The 26,533-nt window shown below is 42.3% G+C and overlaps 2 protein-coding genes across 2 annotated transcripts in view; one reads left to right on the forward strand and one right to left on the reverse strand.

Moving 5' to 3' along the window:
- The window catches only part of dnajc10 (DnaJ (Hsp40) homolog, subfamily C, member 10), a 53,430-nt gene extending 45,644 nt beyond the window's left edge, over nucleotides 1-7,786 (reverse strand). Inside the window, exons 1-2 of the mRNA XM_080752507.1 lie at nucleotides 7,465-7,786; nucleotides 3,005-3,167 (exon numbers count right to left, since the gene is read on the reverse strand). Coding sequence (XP_080608633.1) covers nucleotides 3,005-3,167; nucleotides 7,465-7,659 — 358 coding nt within the window. The 5' untranslated portion in view covers nucleotides 7,660-7,786. The remainder of the gene's footprint in view (nucleotides 1-3,004; nucleotides 3,168-7,464) is intronic.
- Nucleotides 7,787-11,337: 3,551 nt separating this feature from the next.
- On the forward strand, nucleotides 11,338-22,767 carry nup35 (nucleoporin 35). The gene is made up of 9 exons (XM_080753240.1): nucleotides 11,338-11,539; nucleotides 16,133-16,303; nucleotides 16,946-17,076; nucleotides 17,981-18,038; nucleotides 19,430-19,550; nucleotides 19,810-19,879; nucleotides 20,571-20,699; nucleotides 21,949-22,101; nucleotides 22,643-22,767. Exons 1-9 carry the CDS (start codon nucleotides 11,527-11,529, stop codon nucleotides 22,718-22,720), a joined length of 924 nt encoding a protein of 307 aa, XP_080609366.1. The 5' UTR covers nucleotides 11,338-11,526; the 3' UTR covers nucleotides 22,721-22,767.
- The last annotated feature ends 3,766 nt before the right edge of the window (nucleotides 22,768-26,533 follow it).

A 26,533-nucleotide genomic window follows, 5' to 3' on the forward strand; every position in this document is an offset into this window, starting at 1 on the left:
TGAGCTTGTAGAGCATCGAGCACAGAGCTAAAGATCAGTATTATATGTTGACATTGTGAGCCTGTAGTCTGGTGGTCCACACATCAAAAGGGAAATATGTATGTAACACACTGCTTTTTTAAAAAGATTGCACTCTGTCGAGGTGCTAACTTGCACCTTGTGCACTCATGGCAATATATGGCCTACTTGTGCGCCAGCAGAGTGTGCAAGTACTGAAATGGGTGCTGTTGGAGGTCTGGCGAGGAACCAGACAGCACTGAATGCAGCAGCAATGAACGCGCTCTGTGGGCGCAAGTAATTATCGAATGTAAAAAACTAACATTTTATTTGTTATGCCAATTCATTACTCCCCACACAAATGTGTGTGTTGTCACTTCTGTGGTATATCCTACTGTTGGAGCCCCCACCGGGAGGACGTTCTGTTTCATCCTTCTACTAGCAAGCAGACGAAACTTGTGTCGTTCTTGGCTGCAAAGAAACCATTTAAGGCCATTCTGGCCGAGCTTGCTGCACTAGATGGATTTTCATTCAACGCCATCACAAAGACGGCCACAAGTTGCCAAAAAATCCTGACGAGATATCAAAGATGGTGCAGCGCTATGCAGAGGTGCAAGGGAACAGAATCAGAGGAGCAGAGTCAGGCTACCGTGAGCCTACAAGCCCACCTGCAGCAAGAAAACGATGCGTGCATGAGAAGCCCAGATCCCCAGGAAAAGACTGGGAATGACCTACAGAAAATCATTTCAAAGGCATTCGTGCTCTTGGAAGCTACCACAGTTCGCCCAGAAAATCTCCAACGCCTCTACTTGGCTCTTGGTACCATTCAGCCAACTTCAGTGAAAGCTGAACAAGCCTTTTCAGTGTGCAGGACATTCGTTACCAAATTGAGAAACAGACTGAGCGACAAATCAATCAACGCACCTTGCTTCCTCAAATCAATATTTTTCTTTTTTTTTTTTTTTCAACAGTGAGGCCAAGAGAGTTAAAAACTCCCCTCCGCTCACATGGCTTAAAGCTAAACAATATGTCAGGACTGAAACTAGGCCAACAAGTCCTAACATGTGAAACAGGAGTCCCCCATAGCAGTGCTGTTTCCTAAACAGTTAACAGAATAAAATCTCAAATTATAATGTTTTAGAAATATTCTACAGTTCTACATAATGTCTAGAAATAATATTAAGGCTTTAAGCTTTGTTTTTATTAAATATCCCGAGACATTTAGGGTTTTATGGAATAAGGCTGGGCAATATATATCGAAAATGTATCGATATCAACAGGTATCAACATGCATGCATGGACCTATAAAGCAGACAATCATTGAAAACTATATAATGTAATTGTTTGACCAATATCGTGAGTAATATCGATATTGAGGTATTCAACAACGTTATCGAATATCGAAGGTGTCCTAATATCGCCCAGCCTTACCGCTGAACATCATTGTCTAGAATTGACCACTTTAAATACTCTAATCTTAAAATGATAACGGAAAGCAGCCCATCTACAAGCTCTCAATGTGTCACGGACGCGTTGAGAGCCTGTAGATATAGGCTGCTTCCACTGCACAACATGCTTCCTTAGAGCTGTGGTTCTCAACCTGTGGGTCGGGACCCTTGTTTTGGGGGGTCCCCAGATGATTAATTAATGTGCAACATGTTTTCTCAAATTCTCACTCAACAGTAAACTAACCAACAAAGTTTAAGTGTATAGAAGGTTTATGCATATTTCCAAAGTGACAATTTAGGGGATTTTTAATACTTCTAAAATGGCAAATTAAACATTGGCCAAACTGTCAAATATTAGAGACAGAAATTGTGAAAATAGCCGATCTACATGCTAACAGTTCACAATAGAACCATGGTATACAAAATGTAATTTCTCAACTCTTAGTGGTCTTCAGGGTGGGGGGTCCCCAGTTAAAATATGATAATTGTGGGGGTCGCGGCCTGAAAAGGTTGAGGACCACTGCCTTAGAGGACATGCTGACAACTTGAAGCCATGTGCTCCCTCAAAGTCAAAGTGCTGTTCCTATATTAGCCCTCCTTTGACGGGTCTTGTTCGCTCCACCTGAAAATAGCTGTCACACTGCTGTTATAGTCACACTGTTATAAATAGTTTGTGGCTGTTAGCTAATATCCTGCTAAAGATGACAAGTGCACCGAGCCGTTTTGAGTGACAAAATGTGTCACTCAAATTTAATACGAGACACTCTTCTTGACAAAAGGCCAAAGGATTGTGTTTCCTCCATAGTTACGTGTAGGTACTAGGGCATTAACAACTTGTGCCTCGCATCGCGAGGCGTTGTGAGCATGTAGATCTGCTATTTTCACAATAGAAAGTATTATTATTATTTATTTTTTTTTCAACTTCGACTTTCGACTTTCTCTGGTGGGAGTCGACTTGTGTAATGAAGTCGACTCAGTCGACTTGTCGACTTTTTCATTAATGCCCTAGGTACCAGAACTTAAGGTGTGGTAATTATTCGTTATCATACTCATAGGGGCGTCACAAGAGGGGGGGGGGGGGGGGGGGGTAGTGGGACTAAGTTACTATGGCCCAAGGTGGAGGGACCTCAATTATTTTATACTTTAGCTATTGAAATATAATAGCAGATATACAAGCTTGCAGCGCGGCACTGCTATTAGGGCTGAAACGATTCGCCTAATCCACGATTCAATTCAACTTTCGATTCTAAGGTCACGATTCGTTTCGATTTTCGATACGATATATTATATAATTTTAGTCCTAGGAAAATTACTCCTAAAGAAAAAAACAAAAACATTTTCCTATACAGACAGTGGCAATATTGTCTGCCCCTCATTATTTTCAAGGCAAAAACAAACCATGTCACTCTTTCAATTATATTCAATAGCGTAATAATGCGTTCCCGGTCTAAATGGATTAAACCCCCTCCCCCTATGAAGAACATCATGGGGGGCCCGCAGTGAATCCTTGTACCCAGGGCCCAGGATTTGGTGCGACACCCCTGACCATACTCACTTACCAAAGTCGTAGCGGTAATAGTTCCAGCTTTCGTAGCGCTGGCCCTCAGATTCATCCAGACCCTTCTCTCCATATTTGTCGTATTTCTTCCTCAAGTCCTCGTCCTTCAGAACCTCGTAGACTCGGTTCATTTTCACAAACTTGTCGTGAGCGGACGGGTCGTTCTGAGACAGAGACAGACAGAGACAATTTATAATTCAGGCATTTAGCAGACGCTCTCTCCCACAATGACTTACAATAAGCATCGCAAACACATGCATCAAATGCAGAGAGAAGAGAGAGAGAGTGTGACGCCTTAGAAGGTAAAAACCAGTAAGACTCCCTAATCGGGAGATAAGCGACCGCCACGTCGCATACACAAACTTTAGAAGGCAATCGTCGCCAATCAGGAGGGAATATGGGAAATGGGACGGATCCATGTTGATGACATGACTTCAGAGATACTGTGTACCGCTTTGCGTGATTTTAGGGCAAAATCTGTAGGAGCAGTTAATGTGTTTTGCTACAATCAGCCTGATGGTGGCGCTAGAAGAGGTCCAAGAGAGAAATGAGGGGTGGAGGTTGTGGTTTGGCAGCCAAGGAGTGTGTGTACTAAGTTTGGCATGGATAGGGGAGTTACTACAGGGAGTCCTCCCAAATCTTTGTTTTTCTCCTTCTTTATATTAACCATTTGAACCCTAGCGTCCATATTCTGAGAACAAGCTCACAACGGCTGCGAGGCGTTGTGAGCTTGTAGATTGGCTATTTTCAGCAAAGAGGTTTGGTGTAGAGGGGGGAAAGAACAGACTAAGTACAGAGTATAAGGTCAAGTTTATTAACACTTCCCCAGCCGGCCCAGAATGGCTTGTTGTTGTGAAATTTCTATAATTGTATTATGATCTGAGACATAATATTATGATTATAAACATTAGCGCACTCCCTCTCCCCCGCCGTTTTGTTTTGGTTTTCGATCCCCCGGTCGTGAACTCACCATAAATATCTTGATTTCCATTGGCTTCGCGTGCGTGATCCGTGCACATCGTGGTAAACAAATGTAATCCCGTCGATATGAAGACCTTTGATCTGGTCGAAAACATCCCCGAGATGCGCTATGCTAACGCTTCCTCCTCCAATGAAAGTGAACGGAAAATTTGGTATAGAGAAGGGATAGTGACCAGAAGCACTTCCGGTTCATGTGCAGAGAAGAATGATGCAATTGGTTAGACGGGTGGTGAGACAGCGAAGGGGTAGCGATCGTTTTTTTCGATCATTATCACTTATTTCATTTTTAATGACCTAGTCCGGAAAATTACGGTCGGCTAATTCGAGTACAGATGATGTCCGGTATATTACGGTTTTAATATTAAGTGGCTCCACGTGGCTGGGGAAGGGTTAAGTATTGACGGTTCAAGTGGTTAAATATCTGAAAATACAAATTGACCTGAATCCAAAAATACACTGATGATTGTGCTGTCAAACGATGAAACTATATGGAATCTATATGAAAAGGTTGTGGGGGTCCCTGCTTCATGTCTCTCTCAACTAAGGGGTCCTTGGCCTGAACAATATACTATCAAAAAGAAAAGATCTGTACATTGAAACTATAGGATAGGATACCATTATGAAGCGACTTTCAAAGAAAAGCACTGTATAAATTAGATGTATTATTATTATCATCATCATCATCATCATCATCATCATCATCATCATCATCATGAAGTCAAGCCTGTGATGGTAACCGGTTCCTTTTGGCTGATGACTCAGCTCTCCTAGTCTTTCTCACCATGATAAATCACAAGTAGAAACATTAGACTGAGTGCACAACTCCACAATATCAGCATCTGGTTATCGGACCATCAGTTGACATCAGCACAGTGAGTTCAGAGCTATGGCGTTCCAGCACACAGACACACACAGTGGTTCATTTATAGCAGTGGTTCTCAACCTTTTCAGGCTGCGACCCCAAAATAATCATAGTTTAACTGGGGACCCCCAATAAGAGTTGAGGCATTACATTTGTGTAACACGGTTGAATTGTGAAAATAGCCGATCTACATGCTCACAACGCCTCGCAAGCATGTAGATCAGCTATTTTCCCAATTTCTGCCTCTAATATTTGACAGTTTGGCCAATGTTTAATTTGTCATTTTAGAGCTATTAAAAATTCCTTAAATTGTCACTTTAGAAAAACCCTCTATAGTATAGTAATAAAAAAAAACATAAAGTTTAAGTAATCTATACACTTAAACTTTATGTTGGTTTGTTTACTGTTGTGTGAGAAAACAATGTTGCACATTAAGCTAATCATCTGGGGACCCCCAAAGATAATATGGGGTCCCGACCCACAGGTTGAGAACCACTGACTTATAGCACTGCTTCTCAACATGACGTTCGGGGACCACCAGGGGTCCAAATATACCCTTGCCGGTCTGTAACTCTGACAGTGAACACATGAAACCAAATGGACCTGTATTGGTTCATTTGCACACTGTCAAAGTTCTCCGAATATGGACGCTATAGGATTCAAATGGTTAATATAAAAAAGGACAAACAAGTTTAAGTTTCTATCACACAAAGATTTGGAGGACCCCCTGTAACTTGATATAATCCATCGAACTGTCTATTTCACAGGGGAAATTCAATAAAGTTTCCCCTTTCTTTTCTTTCTTTTACAGAATATTTTTTTGCTTGTTTTTGCCATTGTTTGCACCTGCATCGTCCAACCTGTAGAATGCTGACACGCCCACTTTGGTTCCAGTTCCGAACCAATGTTCAGGGTTCTGAATCAATTCATTTTCAGTTCAACATTAGGCAGGGGAAAGAAACGGTTCCACCCCAATGGAAAAGGGACCTCAGGGTTAAATGAATACTGAGGAGTTTACAGTGGGCCCTTTCAACCGAGGCTGAACAGGTTCTGTTCTTATTTCCTGCCTAATGTTGAACCAGTTCAGAGTGTTGCTGAAAATGGATTGCTTCAGAGCCCTACAAGTTGGTTCAGAACTGAAACAAAAAAACAGATACTTGCTTTTTTTCTTGCCCTGAACAGGGAACTGGAGTGGGCGTGTCACTATATTCTACAGGTTGGAAGATGCAGATGCAATAAACGCAATGCCAAAACTGTGATAACAAGAAAAAAACACATCAGCTACCTGGGTTGCATCCTGGAGGCTAACCTATCCAGTGAAAAAATAACTAGCAAGGTAATTAAAAAAGTCAACCAACAAATTTGTTTCTTGCATAGGGTTGCCCCGCTGATCAATATTAAAACACAAAGGAGCTACTCTTATTGGGCCCCTTCAAAATTGGTATCAAATCAAACTTTATTTATTTTATAAGGTATGAAAAGTCACCTTCAGGTGGCTGCTACTCGAGACTTGTAAACAGACTAAGCCCCCATGTTTCCACCCCCCCCCCCCTTTTTCTCCCCATTTTTCTGCTTTTGTAATTGATGTTATCCTATGCAAAGTTCTATCCGTCTGTCTTTCAATGTTATATGAGATACATGAAGTGGTTCCTGTGTAAATAAGCCGTAAAGCTTACTAGGATCTCCTTTTAGTTGACCTTGTACCAGTGATTTGTGCTGTAATGAAACTGTACTTTTTCCAATTGCAAACTGCTAATAAATTCAATCAATCAATCAATCAATCAATCAATCAAAAAGCAAGCAAAAGAAGGCAAGAACTGAGCACTCCTGCGGCCCAGGCAGGCTCTCTAACCATTCAGCGATGCCGCTATCCCCCATTACAATGGTTCTGCTTAAAACACGTGGAAACGCGGGCCAGTTCAAGGCCAGTTCTGTGAAAGCATCAAGGTTCCAAGAATCTACAACGGAACTAGTTCTAGAACCAAAGTTTTTTTGGTGGATTGTTGAGGTCCCAGTCAGAGGTATAGAAAAATGGAGAATCACTGACTTACAGTCATTGTGGACATCAGACATGGCCACAATACTCCGGGCACACAGACAACGCACGCACGCACGCACGCACACACACACACACACACACTGTTTAAAGCAGGGGTCTTCAACGTTTTCAGGCCAAGGACCCCTTAGTTGAGAGAGAGATGAAGCAGGGACCCCCATAACCTTTTCATAGATTCTATATAATTTCATTGTTTGACAGCAAAATCATCAGTGTATTTTGTTTTCATGTCAATTTGTGTTTTCAGATATTTAACCACTTGAACCATCAATACTTAATAAACTTGAACTTTCAGTCTGTCCCTTTTCCCTTCTACACCAAACCTCTTTGCCAAAAATAGCCGATCTACAAGCTCACAACGCCTTGCAGCGCGAGGCGTTGTGAGCTTGTAGATTGGCTATTTTTGGCTAAAGTCTCCAGAATATGGACGCTACGGTTCAAGTGGTTAACATAAAAGAAAATCACTCAAAGATTTGGAGGACCCCCTGTAGTAACTCTGGGGATCCCCTGTTGAAGAGCCTTGTTTTAAAGAGAAAGAGGATGCAGTTTGCGGTTCACTCACTGGGTTCTTATCGGGGTGAATGGTCAGAGCCAGCTTCTTGAAGGCCTTGCGGATCTCCTTGGTGGTGGCATCTCTGCTGACGCCCAGCAGTGCGTAGTAATCCTGGCTGTCCGCTGCTGCCCACACCACCGCCAGCACCAACAGCATGCCCAGCAGCAGCACTCTGAGCCCGCTGTCTGCCATCCTGGAGGGCATTATAACTACCAACCCCTGGTAAATACTAACTGCCTGGTAACTAACAACAAACTAGCCCAGGTAAATACTTGCTATAAATACCAACTACCCTGGTATTTACCTGACCATGGTGAATACCTTAGCACTGGTAAATAAATATCCTTGTAACCCTGGTAAAATACCTGACCATGGTTACCTCTGTAGTGAATACTTAACCTTCCTATTACTGCTTAATACCTGAACCTAATGAATGGTTTATCTATCTATCTTAATCTACCGTATTATTAAAAACTTAACCCTGCTAGTCAGCTGAATACTACTTGGTAATGTACATTCAGTCTATTATTCCCTGACATTTAATGTGTTCAGTCAGTGTATTAAAGGGGTGTGTTCAGTATGTTAAGTGGGTGTGACAGATCTGGCAGAGAGACAGACACACAGACATACACGTAGACAGACAGACAGACAGACAGACAGACAGACAGACTTATTAGCATATAGTTTAAAAAAAACGTGTGGGAAAGAAAAACATATTCCCAATGATCTCATTAGCTATATTACCTTTCAGTTTGATTAGTGAAACAAAATAAATGTCTACAAAACAAACAAAACATTGTGAGTAGAGATGTAAAGTGGGCAGTTAACTTTCGCAAAATTAAGCTAACAAAACATATTTTACAACTGACTATTTAACAGATATTGGCTTTGAAGCATAAAACAAACTCTAAAACTGGCAAAGGAACAACACGTGCGTGTAAAGTACTGTTAATCGTGCTAGTTTAAAAGCATTAACTAGCTCCTTTCGGAACCTCTCCCTCTGCTATGCAGCTCCGAGATGAGGTTCCTCACTCTTATCATACACAATCGGTCCAATGCGGGGGAAGCTCCGCCGTTCGCTCCGCCGTTCGCGAACACTTCTTACCTTTTGTGAACATTCTATCCAAAAAGTAAAAGTCCTATGCCAGTCTCTCATCTGTTTACTTCGTAAGCGTGGAAGAAAATCGAAGCAGCGTGTTGAAAAAAGCGTTTATATCGCTCATTTTGTCAGCCGGTGCATTATTTTCCCCACTATAATTCGTTGTGTCTATACCACGTGACCAGGGGAGGTAGTCATGTTTCCTATGCGGCTGCAACTTCTGGAATGTCTAAAAAAAATACACACACACAAGACCGGCTGACAAAATGAGCGGTAAAAGCTCTTTATTTCAACACGCTGCTTCGATTTTCTTCCACGCTTGAGAAGTGAACAGATGGTAGACCGGCATAGGACCTTTATTTTTTGGATATAATGTTCACAAAAGGTAAGAAGTGTTCCTTGACGGCTGAGCTTCCGCATCGGAAACGATTGTGGATGACAAGAGTGAGGAACCTCATCTCGAAAGGTGCTATTTTACAACTGACTATTTAACAGATATTGGCTTGAAACAACAAACTCTAAAACTGGCAAGAGAACAACACGTGCGTGTACAGTACCGCTGGATGTGCGGTTAATCGTGCTAATTTAAAATAATAACAGTTACCATGTCCAGTCCATGTCTGATCTGATGTAGTTTAAAGTTGCATCAGGAGCAGCTTGCAGTCCGCCTCTGTGTCCGGCCCACCGGCATCATGACGTATGCACGCAATACACACGTTGTGACGTAGGCAGTGGTTCTCAACCTGTGGGTCGGGACCCCCAGGGAGGTCCCCAAATTATTTTGGGGGGTCCCCAGATGATTAGCTTATGTGCTTGTGCAACACGGTTTTCTCACTCAACAGTAAACAAACCAACATAAACTTTAAATGAATAGAGAATGTATGCACACAAGTGACAATTTAAGGACTTTTTAATACCTCTGAAATGACAAATTAGAATTGGCCAAATATTAGAGGCAGTAGGCTAATTGTGAAAATAGACGATCTACATGTAGATCTGCTATTTTCACAATAGAACTGTTATAATTTATACAAAATGTAATCGTCAGGGTGGGGGGGTCCCAGTTAAAATATGATTATTTTGGGGGTCATGGCCTGAAAAGGTTGAGAAACACTGACAGCTCGAAGAAAGGGAACTCACACTCACTCAAAATGTTTTCATTTCAATGATCCCCAAAATCAGTTTTATTTGTGTTTTATTTTTGAAAAAGGTGAAAGTAATAGCGGAAATAGCAGATTATACAAGATGGAATATGTGGTCCTCGACGTGGCAAATGGGGGGCGCGGTAGGGCTGCCGCCTCGCGGCTAGAAGGTCCCGGGTTCGATTTCCACCAGGGAGGCTGCCTCCACCTGGGGGTCATTTTAAATGAAAACTAATATGGGATACCCAATAACTTTGATTGGCTCCCACAAAGTATGTCAAGGGAGTTGGGTTTGACAAAGTTAAGAGGTGATAGTATACACCTTTATGAACACATTCTTGAAGAAAGCTAGTGATTTAGATTTAGTTCCCAGGTTGGTCTAGCAATATGCTAACTTTCCCTTACTAAGGTTATTTAATTACAATCATTTCAGCAACACAACAGTGGGCGGGGTCCATGAGCCAACTCAAGGTTGTTGACTGATTTACCACTGTTTTAAGTCAATCAGAATCCAGTATCTGAACGGTGTCAGGCTTAATCGCCTTTAACATTTTCGCCAGGTCTTTTCGCGGGGCACTTTTGCCGTGGAGGAGAGTGTTTTCACCTAACCTATCTGGCCGTTTCACCGCCGTTGAAGAGCCATTTCGCCCACGCTGTCCATGGTTCCATATTACCCTTGTCATTTACATATTATTTTGACTGTGACAGTGGTGTCCAGTGGCGTCAGTTCAGAAAAAGCTAAGGTATGGCAACATGTTGCCATACCTTATCCACAGGGGGGTCCGCTCACTATCCCGACTATCCGCTGTTCCGACGCGTCGGCAGGTTAGTTACTTAGCGTAAGGCAGGTTAGTTATTTAGCGTAAGGCAGGTTAGTTACTTAGCGTAAGGCAGGTTAGTTACTTAGCGTCGGCAGGTTAGTTACTGAGGTAAAGTTTTCTGAGGTTAGGTTTAGGGTTGGGGGTAGAGTTAGGGTTAGTTTTATGTTGCCATACCTTAGCTTTTTTTTTACTGACGTCACTGGCACTCTGAGCTGCCCAGTCTGTGCTCTCTGCATACGCATCAGAGAGAAATAACATCGTGCTTTAGGAGGACCGGACTGTGGACTTTTTGCCCTGTGCAAAGCCCTAAATGATTCCAATAGTTTTAACTTCTAATCTGTAGCCTATTAATGTGATTTCTATGGAGTGGCATTGCATAGGATAGCCGTCACCGTTGTTTGACAGGTAACACCACTGGCAAGCAAACATGGACAGTCTGAGGGTAGGCAAAATGGCTCTTCAACAGCGGTGAATCGACCAGACAGGCCTGGTGAAAAGGCTCTCCTCCACGGTGAAAAAGCCACGCGAAAAGACCAAATGCGTGAAGGCGAAAATGTTATAGGCGAAAGTGCTGGTGACCATCTGAACATGTCACATGTGACCACAAAAAGTGGTAGAAAATGGATTTTCCACCCCTGGTTTAGCCTCGGGAACCCAGGCTTTTATTTTGGCGATACCCCTGGTTGTAGCTCTCTTGAACGCACCTTAGAACGCCACGCATGCTGGAGGCGACGGAGGTGACGTCATATCCCGGCGCCTTCATAGTTCATACCGCTCATGTTTGGTTTGAAAAATCTGCTTTTCGTTTTGCCGAGTTGTCTCTCCATAGTTATATTATATTGTTATAGTCCTCCCCTGACGTTTTATTAGTGGTAAACCTTTCCTCTGTTTGGTTTGGCAGACAAACTAAACAAACAGACAGTGTGAGAGTTGATTACTGGACGTTTTAAACGATATAACCGAACATCAGATATTGTTTTACTGCCACACATCTGCTAACGACTCATCCATGGATATACAAGGTAAATAACTAAACAACACATGTCGTGTGAAGTGTTTCTGCTTGTGTTTCTGTTGTTATCTGTACTTTTAAGTTCCTTTACATTGTGAATGTAGGACCGTCCTTAACCTTGGTAAACACTGATTTAGTTTTATTAATAGTTGTATTTATTTATTTGTGTGCAGCACAGGTTTTTTTATTTGAAGACTTTATTAGAAGTTTGCATTGGAAAAGGTACAGTTTCATGACGGTACAGTTCACTGGTACACGGTCTACTAAAAGGAGATCCATGAAAAGACTAAGCTTATTTCCACAGGAAACCGTTTAAGTATCTCATATAAGGTTGACTGTCCGTTAGCTCCTTTCGGAACCCCTCACTCCACTGCTACGCAGCTCGGAGGCGTAGCAGTGTAGTGAGGGGTTCCGAAAGGAGCTAACTGTCCGTGTATTACTGTGAAGAAGATGAGACAGCTGCTTATTAACCGTGTGTCTGTGTGTGTATTGCCTTTAGATAGAGCCGCAAATTGCAACACTAGAATTGTGTTTAATCCGATGAATCTAGGGTTGCAATACCTCCCAGAGTTCAAACCTGCTGGTCAAACCTGGGATAGGGAATTCACTCTTTGTAAAGTCCTGCCCCTCTTCGCACCCATAGGTTGCTGTGTCTTGTTAAGACAAAAGTCCTTTCTCTCCATCCACTACCATTTTAATTCAGTTGCTTCTTATTGTTATTCTGTGTGTTCAATTCTCATTTTAAACTTGGTTTCAGTATAAAGGAGCCTCTCAGGTGCAGTATAGTGACTGGGCATGTTTTTAAATGTTTTATTCCTCCAACAATGATGTTTTAGCAAATTCAACATAAAAAAAGGCGGGACAAGGCAGATAGAGCCTAATATATAGCCGAACGACAAGTTCACAACGCCTCGGTAAAGCCCGTATCATAGTCGGGTCCGCGGTGGAAGGCTTTACACCGCGGTGTAGTCTTTTCGAGTCTTTTTGAGTCATGAAACTACAACGTTACATCATTCCTCACGGTGGAGAGCTTTCCACCGTGAGTCCCAACACATCTCTCTGTTTTTACTATCAGACAGACAGGCTCTACACCCCGTTCACTGATTGGTCAATCTAGACTAGTCAGTCACGGTGAATAGGACTCCACCGTGGCGTACTATGATGGCCTGCACTTATTTTCTGACTTGAGGTGGAAAGCTTTCCACCTCAAATTTGCGGTGGATAGGTCTCCACCGTACACTCTGATACGGGCTTTACATGTCATTAGGTTGAACACTAGGGTGCATCAAATTTCAATGCAAAATATTTAATGTCAAAATTTCATTTCATTCCATCTAGAACTTTGTTCCAATGTCTATACAAATGATTTTAGCAAAGTTTGGGGAAAATTCATTCATAGTTAGAGGTGCAACGCAGCATGTCAAATTTAGGGAAAAGTGATATTTCGGCTACTTTTAGAGCTTTCATTTCTTGATAACATGACATGGCAATTTCTCCAAAATACAACAAATAGTTTGTGAGAAGGTGTTTCTGACAAGAGAAAAGGTGTTTAATCAAGAAGAAACATTTACATTTTCATTGAAAAATGTTTGAAAATATTGAAATATTGTCCTAGTTAAGTGACATTTCGGCTGCTTTTAGAACTAATTTCTTGATAACATGACATGGCAATTTCTAAAAAAATACAACAAATAGTTTGTGAGGAGGTGTTTCTGCCAAGAGACAAGGTGTTTAATCAAGAAGAAACATTTAAATTTTCATTGAAAAATGTTTAAAAATATTGAAATATTGTCCTAGTCATTCACTGTGTTTAGCTTGCGCTTGTAGGAGCGAAGATTGGGCTGTTCACGGCGGTCATGCTCAACTAAATGCAGCACTTTCTGAAGGTGTTGCTCACAAAGTCTGATGTGAGTTTGACCCCTCACTCGGCACAGTCATTCACAACATTGATGGCACGCACATTCACCACACCTGCCTGGAATGATGCACTGGTACCCCAATCCTCTACATTGAGTGGAAGAAATGCTGTATCGATTTGCAACTGGTGCATACCGAACGAGCAGTCTGGGTTGGCAAGGTCGGCTAACCTGGTGGCCGGTGAGAGGACTGGAAACTTTGGCTTACCGAAACCAGTGCCAAAGTGCTACTGTGGGGCTCGCATGGGGAGGTTAACTGGTTTGTGCTCCAAGATGGCATCTGCAAGTGCATGCTGCTGATTAGCTGGTGCTGAGGAGTGCCAGGGGCAGCATCTAGTGTGCCCCATCCACAAAGGGGAAAGACGAGGCATGCGGAGAGATGATCACCTGGCTGACATGCAAACTACTACAGGGCTGGTGCTGTGCTGACCAGGTTGTCAATATGGTATTCGACACCACTTCATCAAACACAGGCAATCTCACAGCAGCCTGCATTGCCATCCAGCTCTCACTTGGTAGACCACTGCTCTTGTCCGGGTGCTGGCATCACATTGGTGAGGTGCTCCTCAGCCACATCTTTACTGACCTCACCCTCACCAGAGGTTGTTTAGGTGTCTAAAGTACAACTGGAGCTTGCTGCTGCACAACTACAGTGGCCCATTGTTCCTGGGCAAGTTAAGTGCTGAATTCACCATGTGTGCTGCTGCAGTGATAGACTACAGACGAGGTGAGTGCGACTACCATGACTTTGTGCAGCTGTGTCTTCTCTGGGTGCAGATGATGTAGACTCCAGTAAACTTCCAATGGCCTGGACTGTGCACAAGGCACGCTGGATGGGCAAGCTCCTCTACACTCTCTAGATGGCTTTGATGGAACAGCACATCTTGCATCCCCATGGCACCGTCACCACACGGCAGCAGGTGCCAAAGATTCTGGCATTTGCCAACTTCATTACGCATATCTACGCAACATGGTGGCTGACCTGTAACAGCAGTAGATGCCGCACGGAATTACCTCAAACAACTGAGTACGTCTGTTGACGAGGGCATTGCAACATCAGCCATGAAAGTGCAGGAAGCACCACTAGATGCTGCCCCTGGCACTCCTCAGCACCAAGATGCCAGCTGATCAGCAGCATGCACTTGCGGATGCCATCTTGGAGCACAAACCAGATAACCTCCCCATGCGAGCCCCACAATAGCACTTTGGCACTTTCGGTAAGCCAAAGTTTCCAGTCCTCTCACCGGCCACCAGGTTAGCCGATCTTGCCAACCCAGACTGCTGGTTCGGTATGCACCAGTTGCAAATCGATACAGCATTTCTTCCACTCAATGTAGAGGATTGGGGAACCAGTGCATCATTCCAGGCAGGTGTGGTGAATGTGCGTGCCATCAATGTTGTGAATGACTGTGCCGAGCGAGGGGTCAAACTCACATCAGACTTTGTGGCAGCAGCCAAGTGAGCAACACCTTCAGAATGTGCTGCAATCAGTTGAGCATGACCACTGTGAACAGCCCAATATTCGCTCCTATAAGTGCTAGCTGAACACAGTGGACTAGGACAATATTTAAATATTTTTCAGTGACTTTCAATGAAAATGTAAATGTTTCTTTTTGATTAAACACCTTTTCTCTTGGCAGAAACACCTCCTCACAAACTATTTGTTGTATTTTTGAGAAATTGTCATGTCATGTTATCAAAACACGAGAGTTCTAAAAGCAGCCGAAATGTCACTTAACTAGGACAATATTTCAAGATTTTCAATACTTTTTCAGTGACTTTCAATGAAAATGTAAATGTTTCTTCTTGATTAAACATGCTTTCTCTTGTCAAAAACACCTTCTCACAAACTATTTGTTGTATTTTTGAGAAATTGTCATGTTATCAAGAAATGAAAGCTCTAAAAGCAGCCGAAATTTCACTTTTTCCTAAATTTGACATGCTGCGTTGCACCTCTAACTATGAATGAATTTCCCCCAAACTTTGCTAAAATCATTTGTATAGACAGTGGAACAAAGTTCTAGATGGAATGAGATGAAATTTTGTTGCATTGAATTTTGATGCACCCTATTGAACACCCTTTGGTCCGACCACCAAAACCTAACCTTAACCCTAACCTCAGTAAAACTATGCCTAACCCTAACCTCAGTAACCGTGACGCGGGTGATTATCTAACCTGCCGACGCTGGTGAGTGATTATCTAAATAACCTGCCGACGCTGTTCGGCCCGGAGTTCGACCTATGGGGCAGTCCCCAACGCCTCAAACTGCGAGCGTTGTGAGCTTGTAGATCTCCTATTTTTGGCTAAATTTCTTTGAATATGGACACTAGAGTTCAAGTGGTTCATATAAAAAAGGAAAAAAAAATGTTTGTATCACAAAGATTTGGAGGACCCGTAGTAGTAAATCTGAGGACCCCCTGTTGAAGACCCCTGTCCTATTAGCCTCGCGTAGCCAGGCTTAACTCATCTGCGAAGAGAAAAGCCTGGTGACAATAGAAGGCAGAAACCGTTCTAGGAGGGGAATGTAAACAGACCCGCATCGCATGACGTAGCGTCCGTTAAAAGCAGCACTTCTGCTAGAAATCTTGGAACCAACCAGAAGGCATATTGTCTACAGGGTGCTGTCCTATATGATCCCATGCCTGGCCTACTCTCATTGCTAACTGGAAGTGTTTGTCCCCTGCAGCGTGTTCTGAACCCATGGCCTTGGGGTCCCCCACCTCCCCTAAACCGGGCCCTGGAGCCCAGTTCCTGCCGGGCTTCCTGATGGGGGACCTGCCAGCCCCCGCCAGCCCCCAACCACGCGCCTTCAACCTGTCCTCGCCCATCACAGAGCACCGGAGCTTCCAGCACACTGGTAACACCACCACCACACTGTACATCTCATTATGGCAAGCAGGGGTGTCGCACCAAATCCTGGGCCCTGGGTACAAGGATTCACTGTGGGCCCCCCATGAATGTTCTTCATAGGGGGAGGGGGTTTAACCCGTTTAGACTGGGAACGCATTATTAGGCAATATTTTGTGCTTTAGCTATTTAAAAATGGCAGATATGCAAGCTCACAGTGCTGCGAGCTTGTAGATCTTGTTTGAATATTTCAAATCCTTCTATGGTTAAAAAAAAATAAAAATCTTTCTATGTCAGTGGTGCTTAAAACCTTTTCATGTCAAGGACCCCCATATGTATTTTGGCCACGGACCCCCATCTCAAAATATTTAGTTCCAGGGACCCCCCAGAAGCAAACTTTTAGTTACAAATGTTCGCTTAAAAAATGCATATATTCAAATACTTGCACACATTTTCACGACTTTTCAAAAATAGCAGATCTGATCTACAAGCTCGCAGCGCAGCACCGCTTGTATATCTGCTATTTTTCAGTAGCTAAAGTAATTAAGGCCCCTCCACCTTGGGCCCTAGTAACTCAGTCCCACTTTCCCCCCACTTTTGACGCCCCTGGTAAAAGTCTTATATTTATTGTAAAATTATTTGTCTTCTTCAGGAGGCTCCGCCCCCCAGCCTGTCGTCCCCGCCCCCAAAGACAAGAGTGGCGCTCCGCCCATCCGCAGTATCTACGACGACCTGACCTCTACGGCTGCCATGGTGACCACACCGCTCAGCTCACACAGACAGGTAACCATAGCAACCACACCTTTCACACAGACAGGTAACCATAGCAACCACACCTCTCAGCTCACACAGACAGGTGACCATAGCAACCATACCTCTCACACAGACAGGTAACCATAGCAACCACACCCTCACACAGACAGGTAACCATAGCAACCATACCTCTCAGCTCACACAGACAGGTAACCATAGCAACCACACCTCTCAGCTCACACATACAGGTAACCATAGCAACCACACCTCTCAGCTCACACAGACAGGTAACCATAGCAACCACACCTCTCAGCTCACACAGACAGGTGACCATAGCAACCATACCTCTCACACAGACAGGTAACCATAGCAACCACACCTCTCAGCTCACACAGACAGGTAACCATAGCAACCACACCTCTCAGCTTACACAGACAGGTAACTATGGCGACCACAACGACAGGTAACCATAGCAACCACACAAACCCATAAGACAAATATGGGTAAATTCTCCTTCTACAACACTGCCACCCAGGTGTGGAATTCCTTGACTACCTCCCTTAAAACATGCAGCTTGCTGGCATCCTTCAAAACTGCCCTGAAAACTCACCTTTCAGGAGGCCAGAGAAGGAGGTAGTTATCACTTCTCCCATAGACAGGCCAGAAGTGAGCACCCCCCCCCCACCTTACCTTAGCCCCACCACCTTGTTTCCCCGATCCTTACATACAGTATAGTGTTTTTATAATTGCAATATTATTGAATGTTTTCTTTGCTTGCTATTTGTTATGTCCATGAATTAAATACCGAGGACCTCCAACGTAAAAAAAGACTGTAAAGGGACAGAGTGTGTGTGTGTGTGTGTGTGTGTGTGTGTGTATATGGAGATAGTCCAACATTTGAAACTGTCTTGTCTTGTCTTGTCTGTGTCTCCAGCCTTTCTCCGTCTTCCAGTCTCCTGTGTTGGGACATCAGGCATCAACTCCAGGAACTGGTAATTCTGCTCTGTTACTAACCCTACAGATCAATCTCAGAAAAATAGAATATTTTGTAAAAGCAAATATTCTTGAAACGTTCATATATTTCTTTTAGCCGGGGACCCAGTCACCCAAAATGTGAGATGACCTGTGATGTCTTGCCTTACTTTTTATTTCAGTTTGATCTATTAGTTTGGTCATTAAGGTCCACAGAATGAGAGGCCTGCTCTGCCGAAAACATCGCAAAAAAAAGTTATGGCCATTTGTATATTCACTGTCCCATCGACTTCACTTTAAGTAGCATGTGAGGGGTCAAACTAGGGGTTCTTCACGAGTCTGAATCCATTGGAAGCATTTGTTTTGCACGAAAAACATTCCTTGGGTTAAAAATGGCCCCCCTAAACTGTGAAAAGTGATGACTCACCAGAAGATTTTTTAACACTATACACTACTATACTATACTATCTATTGTGAAAATAGCTGATCTACATGCTCACAACGCCTCTAGAGGTATTACAAATTGTCACTTAAATGTGCAGATACCTTCTATACACTTAAACTTTATGTTGGGTTGTTTACTGTGAGTGAGAAAACAATGTTGCACATTAAGCCAATCATCTGGGGACCCCCCAAACTATTTTGGGTACCCCCCCCTGGGTGTCCTGACCCACAGGTTGAGAACCACTGCTCTAGGACATGTGAATAATGAACAAACACTTTATAGCTATGGATACTATCATTCACAATACAGAGCTTTAATGTTTTAGCAAAACCTGTAGTTTTGACCAAATAAATATCACTATTTGTACTGGTCATCATGACAACATTTTTGTTTCTAATCCCTTATCGGGTCCCGATAAGGGATCATAAAAGACACTCCACCAGCCCAGCCATAAATTGTTCAATGCCTGTAGAAACCCTCGTCCCGGAAATTGATACATAAGCATCTCACGTACCACCAACAGTTTTTTTCCCCCACGGTTGTGAGACTGCTAAATAAGCTGTAGTGAAGGATTGGCTTTACCCTTTGCAGGGTTTCCACGGTCATGGAATTCCTGGAAATATTTTGAAATTAGAAAAATATTTTTCCAGTGCTTGAAAAGTTTTGGAATTGATCAAGGGTTCTGGAAGGTCCTGGAAAACAATAGCTATGCATTGTCTTTGGTTATTGATTTTGTTAATACCTCTGAAATGACAAATTAAACATTGGCCAAATTGTCAAATATTAGATGCAGAAATTGTGAAAATAGCAGATCTACATGCATGTAGATCTGCTATTTTCACAATAAAACAGTGTTATACAAAATTGGTACATCCCTATTTCTAATGGGTGAATCTTCCAACTGTAACGATCCTTGTTAATCAGCAGTTTTCTTTCCTGTGTGTGTGTGTGTGTGTGTGTGTGTAGTTTCTAGTAGTTCATGCAGACAGGTGCTAATGTCTCCAGCTCAGGTCGATCCCTTCTACAGCCAGGGGGAGGCGCTGTCGTCCAACGACCATCTGGACCAGACCTGGGTTACTGTGTTTGGGTACAAAATAAATACCATTACCACTAGATAATACTAACATATCTATCTGCTACTATATCACTGCTTTTTACTATTACCCCTACTTTGAACCTTTTAATTGGAAACAATATAATTAAAAGTGTGTGTGTGTGTGTGTGTGTGTGTGTGTGTGTGTGTGTGTGTGTGTGTGTGTGTGTGTGTGTGTGTGTGTGTGTGTGTGCGCGTGCGTGCGTGCGTGTGTGTGTGTGTGTTTGCGCGTGCATGTGCTTGTGTGCGTCAGGTTCCCACCAGCGTCCGCCTCGTTCATCTTGCTGCAGTTTGCTCAGTATGGAAACATTCTCAAACACACGGTAAGAAACACACAAAACATGCTTTCTTCACATGAAAAAAACATGGTTCTCAAAGTCATGGACCCCCAAAATTACATGTTTTTGGCCACGGACCCCCATCTCAAAATATGTTGTTCCAGGGACCCCTGGAAGCAAACAGTTTTGAGTTACAAATGTTTGTTTTTGAAAGGATCTTTTGAAATAATTTTTCAAAAATAGCGAGTGCCGTGCTACTCATATATATCCGCCACCGTTGCCCCGATCCATGCCAAACTTTGCACACACACTCCTTGGCTGCCAAACCACAACCCCTCATTTCTCACATGGCCCTCTTCTCACGCCACCATGAGGCCGATTCTTGCAAAACACATTTTTGGACACTGCTCCTACAGATTTTGCCCTAACATCACGCAAAGCGATACATTGTATCTCTAAAGTCATGTCATCAACATGGATCTGTCCCATTAACCATATTCTGTCACAGATATTTTCATCTGTATCTTACCATCCACTTGAATGGAGAAATATATTTTTTTGTATCTTGCCCAGTGGGAATAGGCCTTTAGGGAGTCTTACTGGTTATATTGCTGTTGATGTACTGACATTATTATATTGCTTATTATATTGATGTATTGCCTGCTTATTGTGAGTCGCTTTGGATTAAAATCTTCTGCTAAATGCCTAAACTGTGTTTAACTGTGTGTGTGTGTAGATGTCCAGTCCAGGGAACTGGATGCACCTGCAGTACCAGTCGGTGCTGCAGGCCAGGAAGGCTCTGTCTAAAGATGGGAAGGTGTTTGGAGACTGGCTCATGGTGGGAGTGAAGCCCTGTATTGACAAGGTGAGGAGCCAAGCGTATTGGAGAGGAGCATTCTTTACTAGAGAACTAGAGAAGTTCTCAACCTTTTCAGGCTGCGACCCCCCAAAATAATCATATTTGAACTGGGGACCCCCCACCTTGACGGGCACTAAGAGTTTAGGCATTACATTTTGTATAACACGGTTCTATTGTGAAAATAACCTATCTATATGCTCACAACGCCTCTGCTAGCATGATGTGACTCTATTCCTCTCACATTCAAAGCAGCCACATGTGACACTCTTGGCTGCTTCTCTCTTGATCCCGTTGATCTAATTCTATTTATTTATTTACTTTGGGGGGTATCAAATGTGAGCTTACCATAATCATAGTAATCCTTAAAGGCAGGCATTGACACTTAAGGCTTGCCCCGGTAGGTAAATAAAACTTTTGGGCAGGTGAAGTTGGCTTTCAGGTCGCCCGATCGGGCAAGTGCTCATTTGAGTCTATAAACACAACACCAGATATCTGTCTAAACATCTGAACGTGGCCAGCGTGCTCTGTCTTCTGGTCTGTGGAATGTAAAATAAGAGCACTGTTTACCTATAATGTGCTGTTTTTACTGTTGCTACACTTGAAAATATAAAATGACATGTGTGAAACCATAGACATATTCAATCATAGCTATGTAGGTTTTTGGAATTAGAGGTACTGAGATATGATTTTTTTTTTATCGCACAGCCCCAGAAAGTAAAGAAACAAGTGTTATATTGAGTGGTAATTAAAATCATTTTATAATGGATGATTTAATTTTAGGGCAAGTGGGCATGACTTTTGGGCAAGTAGAACATGACTTGTACTTGCCCGACGGGCAAGTGTCTCTGACACCTTAGTGTCAACCCCTGCTTAATGGAGAGAAAGTACAGTTATGTACAGTCAACAAAATAGGCTATTTCTGAAGGAAGAATACTTTTTATTGTGCCTAAAACAATTTCAAGGTAAATTGTTAACGTAATTGCAAAAAAGTGCCATTATCCAATTAATCGATTAATCATTTAAATAATCGCCCGATTAATCGATTATGAAAATAATTGTTAGTTGCAGCCTTAGTATTAATAGAAATGTGTGTGTGTGTGTGTGTGTGTGTGTGTGTGTGTGTGTGTGTGTGTGTGTGTGTGTGTGTGTGTGTGTGTGTGTGTGTGTGTGTGTGTGTGTGTGTGTGTGTGTGTGTGTGTGTGTGTGTGTGTGTGTGTGTGTGTGTGTGTGTGTGTGTGTGTGTGTGTGTGTCTAGAGTGTGATGGAGTCTTCAGAAGCAGTGAACTCCACCATCAGCAGCCCCGCTCCCTCGGCCCTGCGCTCTCCTGCTCACGTTCTGCCCTCCACTCCTCGCTCCTCCATGAGACCGCTCAGTGCTGCTTACAAGGCCTCCAGTGACGACTACCAGGTAGGGATGGGACGATATGAAAATGTTATATCACGATTATTGTGACCAAAGAAATCGCAATTTATGATATTATCGCGATAATCAAAATCCATTATCCTGGGGCGGAACATTTGCGAAAAAATAGCAGATCTACAAGCTCACAACGCGTCGCTTTGTGAGCTTGTATCAAATATTTGCTTCTGGGTGGTCCCTGGAACAACATATTTTGAGTTGGGGGTCCGCGGCCAAATACATGTTAATTTTGGGGGTCCTTGACATGAAAAAATCTGAGAACCACTGATTTAGAAGAAGGATTTAGGAAACATTTATAGAATCGGGTCAAAAATATTCAAAGCCTCGCACAAATGTTCACGATTTTTCAGAAATAGCAGATCTCTATTAATAGTTAACTCATTAAATAATGGTTAAAAGCCTGTAGTCATTATTCAGAATGTCCCATTTCACACATGCCTTCAAGCCTCAGCACCTGTTGCACCGTGATGCGATCTGAGCTTGTAGATCTGCTATTTTCTAAATGTACTGTGTTACTCTCCTCCTCTAGGTGCTGACAGACAGACAGACGCCACGGAAGGAAGATAGCATGGTCTCCAAGGCCATGACCTATATGTTTGGCTGGTGACCTCACCAGCTGGGATCCTCATCCTGGGATACTGTTTCTGCCATGTCTGACCTGTCAGAGAGTGTGTGTGTGTGTGTGTGTGTGTGCGCGTGTGTGTGTGTGCGTGTGTGTGTGTGTGTGTGTGTGTGTGTGCGTGCGTGCGCGCAATTTGTACCAATCAATGACAACATGTTTATTTCTAATGGGTGAATTTTCTAACTGTACTGTGTTTGTTTAACAGCTTTGCCCCCCCTATTCTGTTATTGTATTAATTCCGTTAAGAATAAAGTTTTGTGTAAAACAGTGTGTATTTGTGTATAATAATAATAAGGGTAATAATAATAATAACAATGTATTGCACCTGCAGTAGATTGTCAATTCAAACTGTTTGTGGAGGCCTTAGTATATTTCATAAATAACCAAAAAAGAGCACATGGACCCCAGCTCAGTCCAATTGGATCAGATTTGGGTTATACATTTTAAAGATAGCATTTGATTAATCAAATTTACATTTCTTACTGACATCATGTTTGCTGAGATAAATCAGACATCAAAGTAATCCCAATGCTTGTTTGGGGGTTTTGAAACTACTTCCTGCTGAAGCAGTGTGTGTAGTGATAAATATCACTGGATGTGTTAAAGTTAATGTGACTCGATCGATTCCACAGATAAATATTGTGAAAATAGCCGATCTACATGTAACACAATAATGGACACTGGACATCGTAGAGTTATAATAGGCACTGGGCATAGTTATATATAATGGACACTGGGCATAGAGTTATATACAGTATAATGGACACTAGGCAGTCCAGAAATATCTCGATACAAGTTCAAGTTGTATATATGAAAACATCATAGCATAACCATATGAATGTTGATGTTACAGTTCATTTCAATGAGACAAGAGGGCCGCTCTATTACTTCTGGTAAAGCACCATCTCTGCAGATACTCCAGTTTCTAGATCAGGTGTTTTGGAAGGCCGGCCCAGACAGGTGAAGCACATTCCAGCAGTGGTCTGATGAAGGTCACGTATACCTGGGGCAACACATCTGGAGGGAGCTGTGCTCATTTGGCCACGGTCAGACAATGAACCCTTGGCTCAGTTGGCTGAGCCTTCTTTAGCATAAACTGAACTTGTGCATCCATTTCAGGTCAGAGGAGAGCTGTATTCCAAGGAGCTTGAATGTTATTAACCTGACTCCGCCAGATGGTGGGAGCATTGAGCAGCTCAATACAAATACGCCACCAGCCATCTGACAGTCAGGTTAAAGGGCAAGTTCACCTCTGGGACAACCAGATCTTATTTTATTGTTGTCTGGGACAAGATCAATACAATCCTGAGTGTTTTTATTTATTTATTTATTTTTCAATCTGTGTTTTGAGATATTTTAGTATTTCAGCATGAATGATGATGCATTTTGCTTTATGATGCATCATGCTGCATCATATGATGCAAAATGCATCATATGCATCATCAAAAACCTCAGGATTGTGTTGATCTCGTCCCAAACAACAATAAAATAAGATCTGGTTGTCCCAGAGGTGAACTACTCTGTTACAAATGAAAGTCCGGAATTCATAATGTACTTGTAAAAGTATGAAAGTGTTGGCATCAAAATGTACTTAAAGTACCAAAAGTAAAAGTACAAAATGTTTGAAAATAGCAGATCTAGACTACATGCTCACAACAGACAACACGTCGCATTGCGGCACGTTGTGAGCTTGTAGATCGGCTATAAAATAGGGCTAAAGTGGTTCATGTATGTTTTATAATATTATAATTTATATCTGAAAAGTAACTACTAAGTTTTCAAATAAATGTAGTAGAGTAAAAGTACAATATATGGATCCGAGATGTAGTGGAGTAGAAGTAGACCTAAAAGTACTGGTGAAGTACAAATAACTCAAAATTTAAGTATGGTGGCACCATACTTAAATTTGCTGTGGTGCTTAAGTAAATGTACTTAGTCACTTTACACCACTGTTTTGATTCATTGATTGAAGACTATTAGAAGTTTGCATAGGAAAAGGTACAGTTTCATGACGGTACAGCTCACTGGTACAAGGTCTACTAAAAGGAGATCCTAGAAAAGACTAAGCTTATTTCCACAGGAAACCATTTATGTATCTCATATAACATTGAATGACAGACGAATAGAACACAGTAGGCCTACTATGCAGTAGATATAGTCAGAAAAAAGAATAAACAAAAAATAGTAAGTCTATACAAACAGTAAGGTGATAAGGTTGTGGAGGTCCCTGCTTCATCTCTCTCTCAACTAAAGGGGTCCTTGGCCTGAAAACGTTGAAGACCCCTGGTCTACCGTTACAAGGGTGCAGCAGCAAACACATCCTCCTGTCCAGTAGGTGGCGCTATGCTGCCCTCCATGAGCGGAAGGTCGAGAGAAGACCTAGGAGAAGACCCGGAAGATAATCATTCAGCAGACAGGAAGTTGATCGTAGGCTTCTCGGAGTAAAACTGAACTAGTCGGGTAAGAAACCAGAGAACATTAAACTATTAACTTATCCGTTCATAAAGCTGTTTAAAACACAGAACGGTTCCCATTTAATGACAACAATAACAACTAAACGGTGTTCCCGTGGACCTGGAGTGACACTCATTAGAGTGACACTCTGATAGCATTAGCATTAGCCGGGTGACAAAAAGACACATGGCGTTTTATGTTAAATCAAGTTCACATAATAATGATAATAATAATAATAATAATAATCAGTGGTGGAAAAAGTACTCACATGTTTTACTTAAGTAAAAGTATCAATAGGCTTAATGCAATATAGAAATACTCTTACTCAAGTAAAAGTCCGGAATTCAAAATGTACTTGAGTAAAAGTATGAAAAGTATTGACATCAAAATGTACTTAAAGTACCAAAATTAAAAGTACAAAATGTTTAAAACCCAGGGTGACGCGTTATGAGCTTGTAGATCGGCTATTTTCTAAAGATTTTTTATACATTAGATAACTTGAAATCAAATGGGACATGCTGCATTAATCAGAAATTACAGAAAATCAATGACCATACATGAAGCTAGTTAGCATTTGTTTTTAGGTTTTTTAGAACTTTGATTATATTGTGTTTTTTTCTAGATAGATATCCATTTGCACTTGTTATATTGCTGTTGATGTACTGACATATTATCTTGTGATGTTTTTGTATCTGCTTATTGTAAGTCGCTTTGGATTAAAAGCGTCTGCTAAATGCTTAAACTGTAAACTGTAAACTGTAATCACTACTTTTACTTTACAACTTGCGTTGACTATGTGTTATACTGTATGCAGTTGGTAGGATATTTCCAAGTGTATAAGCACTACAAGCGCACAACGCGCGAGGCGTTGAGAGCTTGTAGATCTGCCATTTTCGGCAAAGAGGTTTGGTGTACAGGAAAAAGAGCAGACCAAGTACAGAGTGAAAGTTTTTTTTTTTTTTAGATTTGTTTTGGGGCTTTTATGCCTTTATTGATAGGACAGTAGACTGACTGGAAATGGAGGGAGAGATGGGGAGTGACACGCGGCAAAGGTTGTCCGGATTGGGAATTGAACCGGCGACGCCGCCAGGCATTCATGCCTATGTGGCAATGCCTAAGTGGGTATGCACCCCTGGACCAGTAGGCCATTGATGGTTTAAATATCTGAAAACACAAATTGACATGAATCCAAATTAAATACACTGATGCTTGTGCTGTCAAACAATGAAACTATATGGAATCTATGAACAGGTTGTGGGGGTCCCTGCTTCATCTCTCTCTCTCTCTCTCTCAACTAAGGGGTCCCTGGCCTGAAAACATTGAAGACCCCTGATCTACTTCACT

This window comes from Nannobrachium achirus (assembly GCF_963921795.1).
Source record: "Nannobrachium achirus genome assembly, chromosome: 22".
NCBI lineage: Eukaryota > Metazoa > Chordata > Actinopteri > Myctophiformes > Myctophidae > Nannobrachium > Nannobrachium achirus.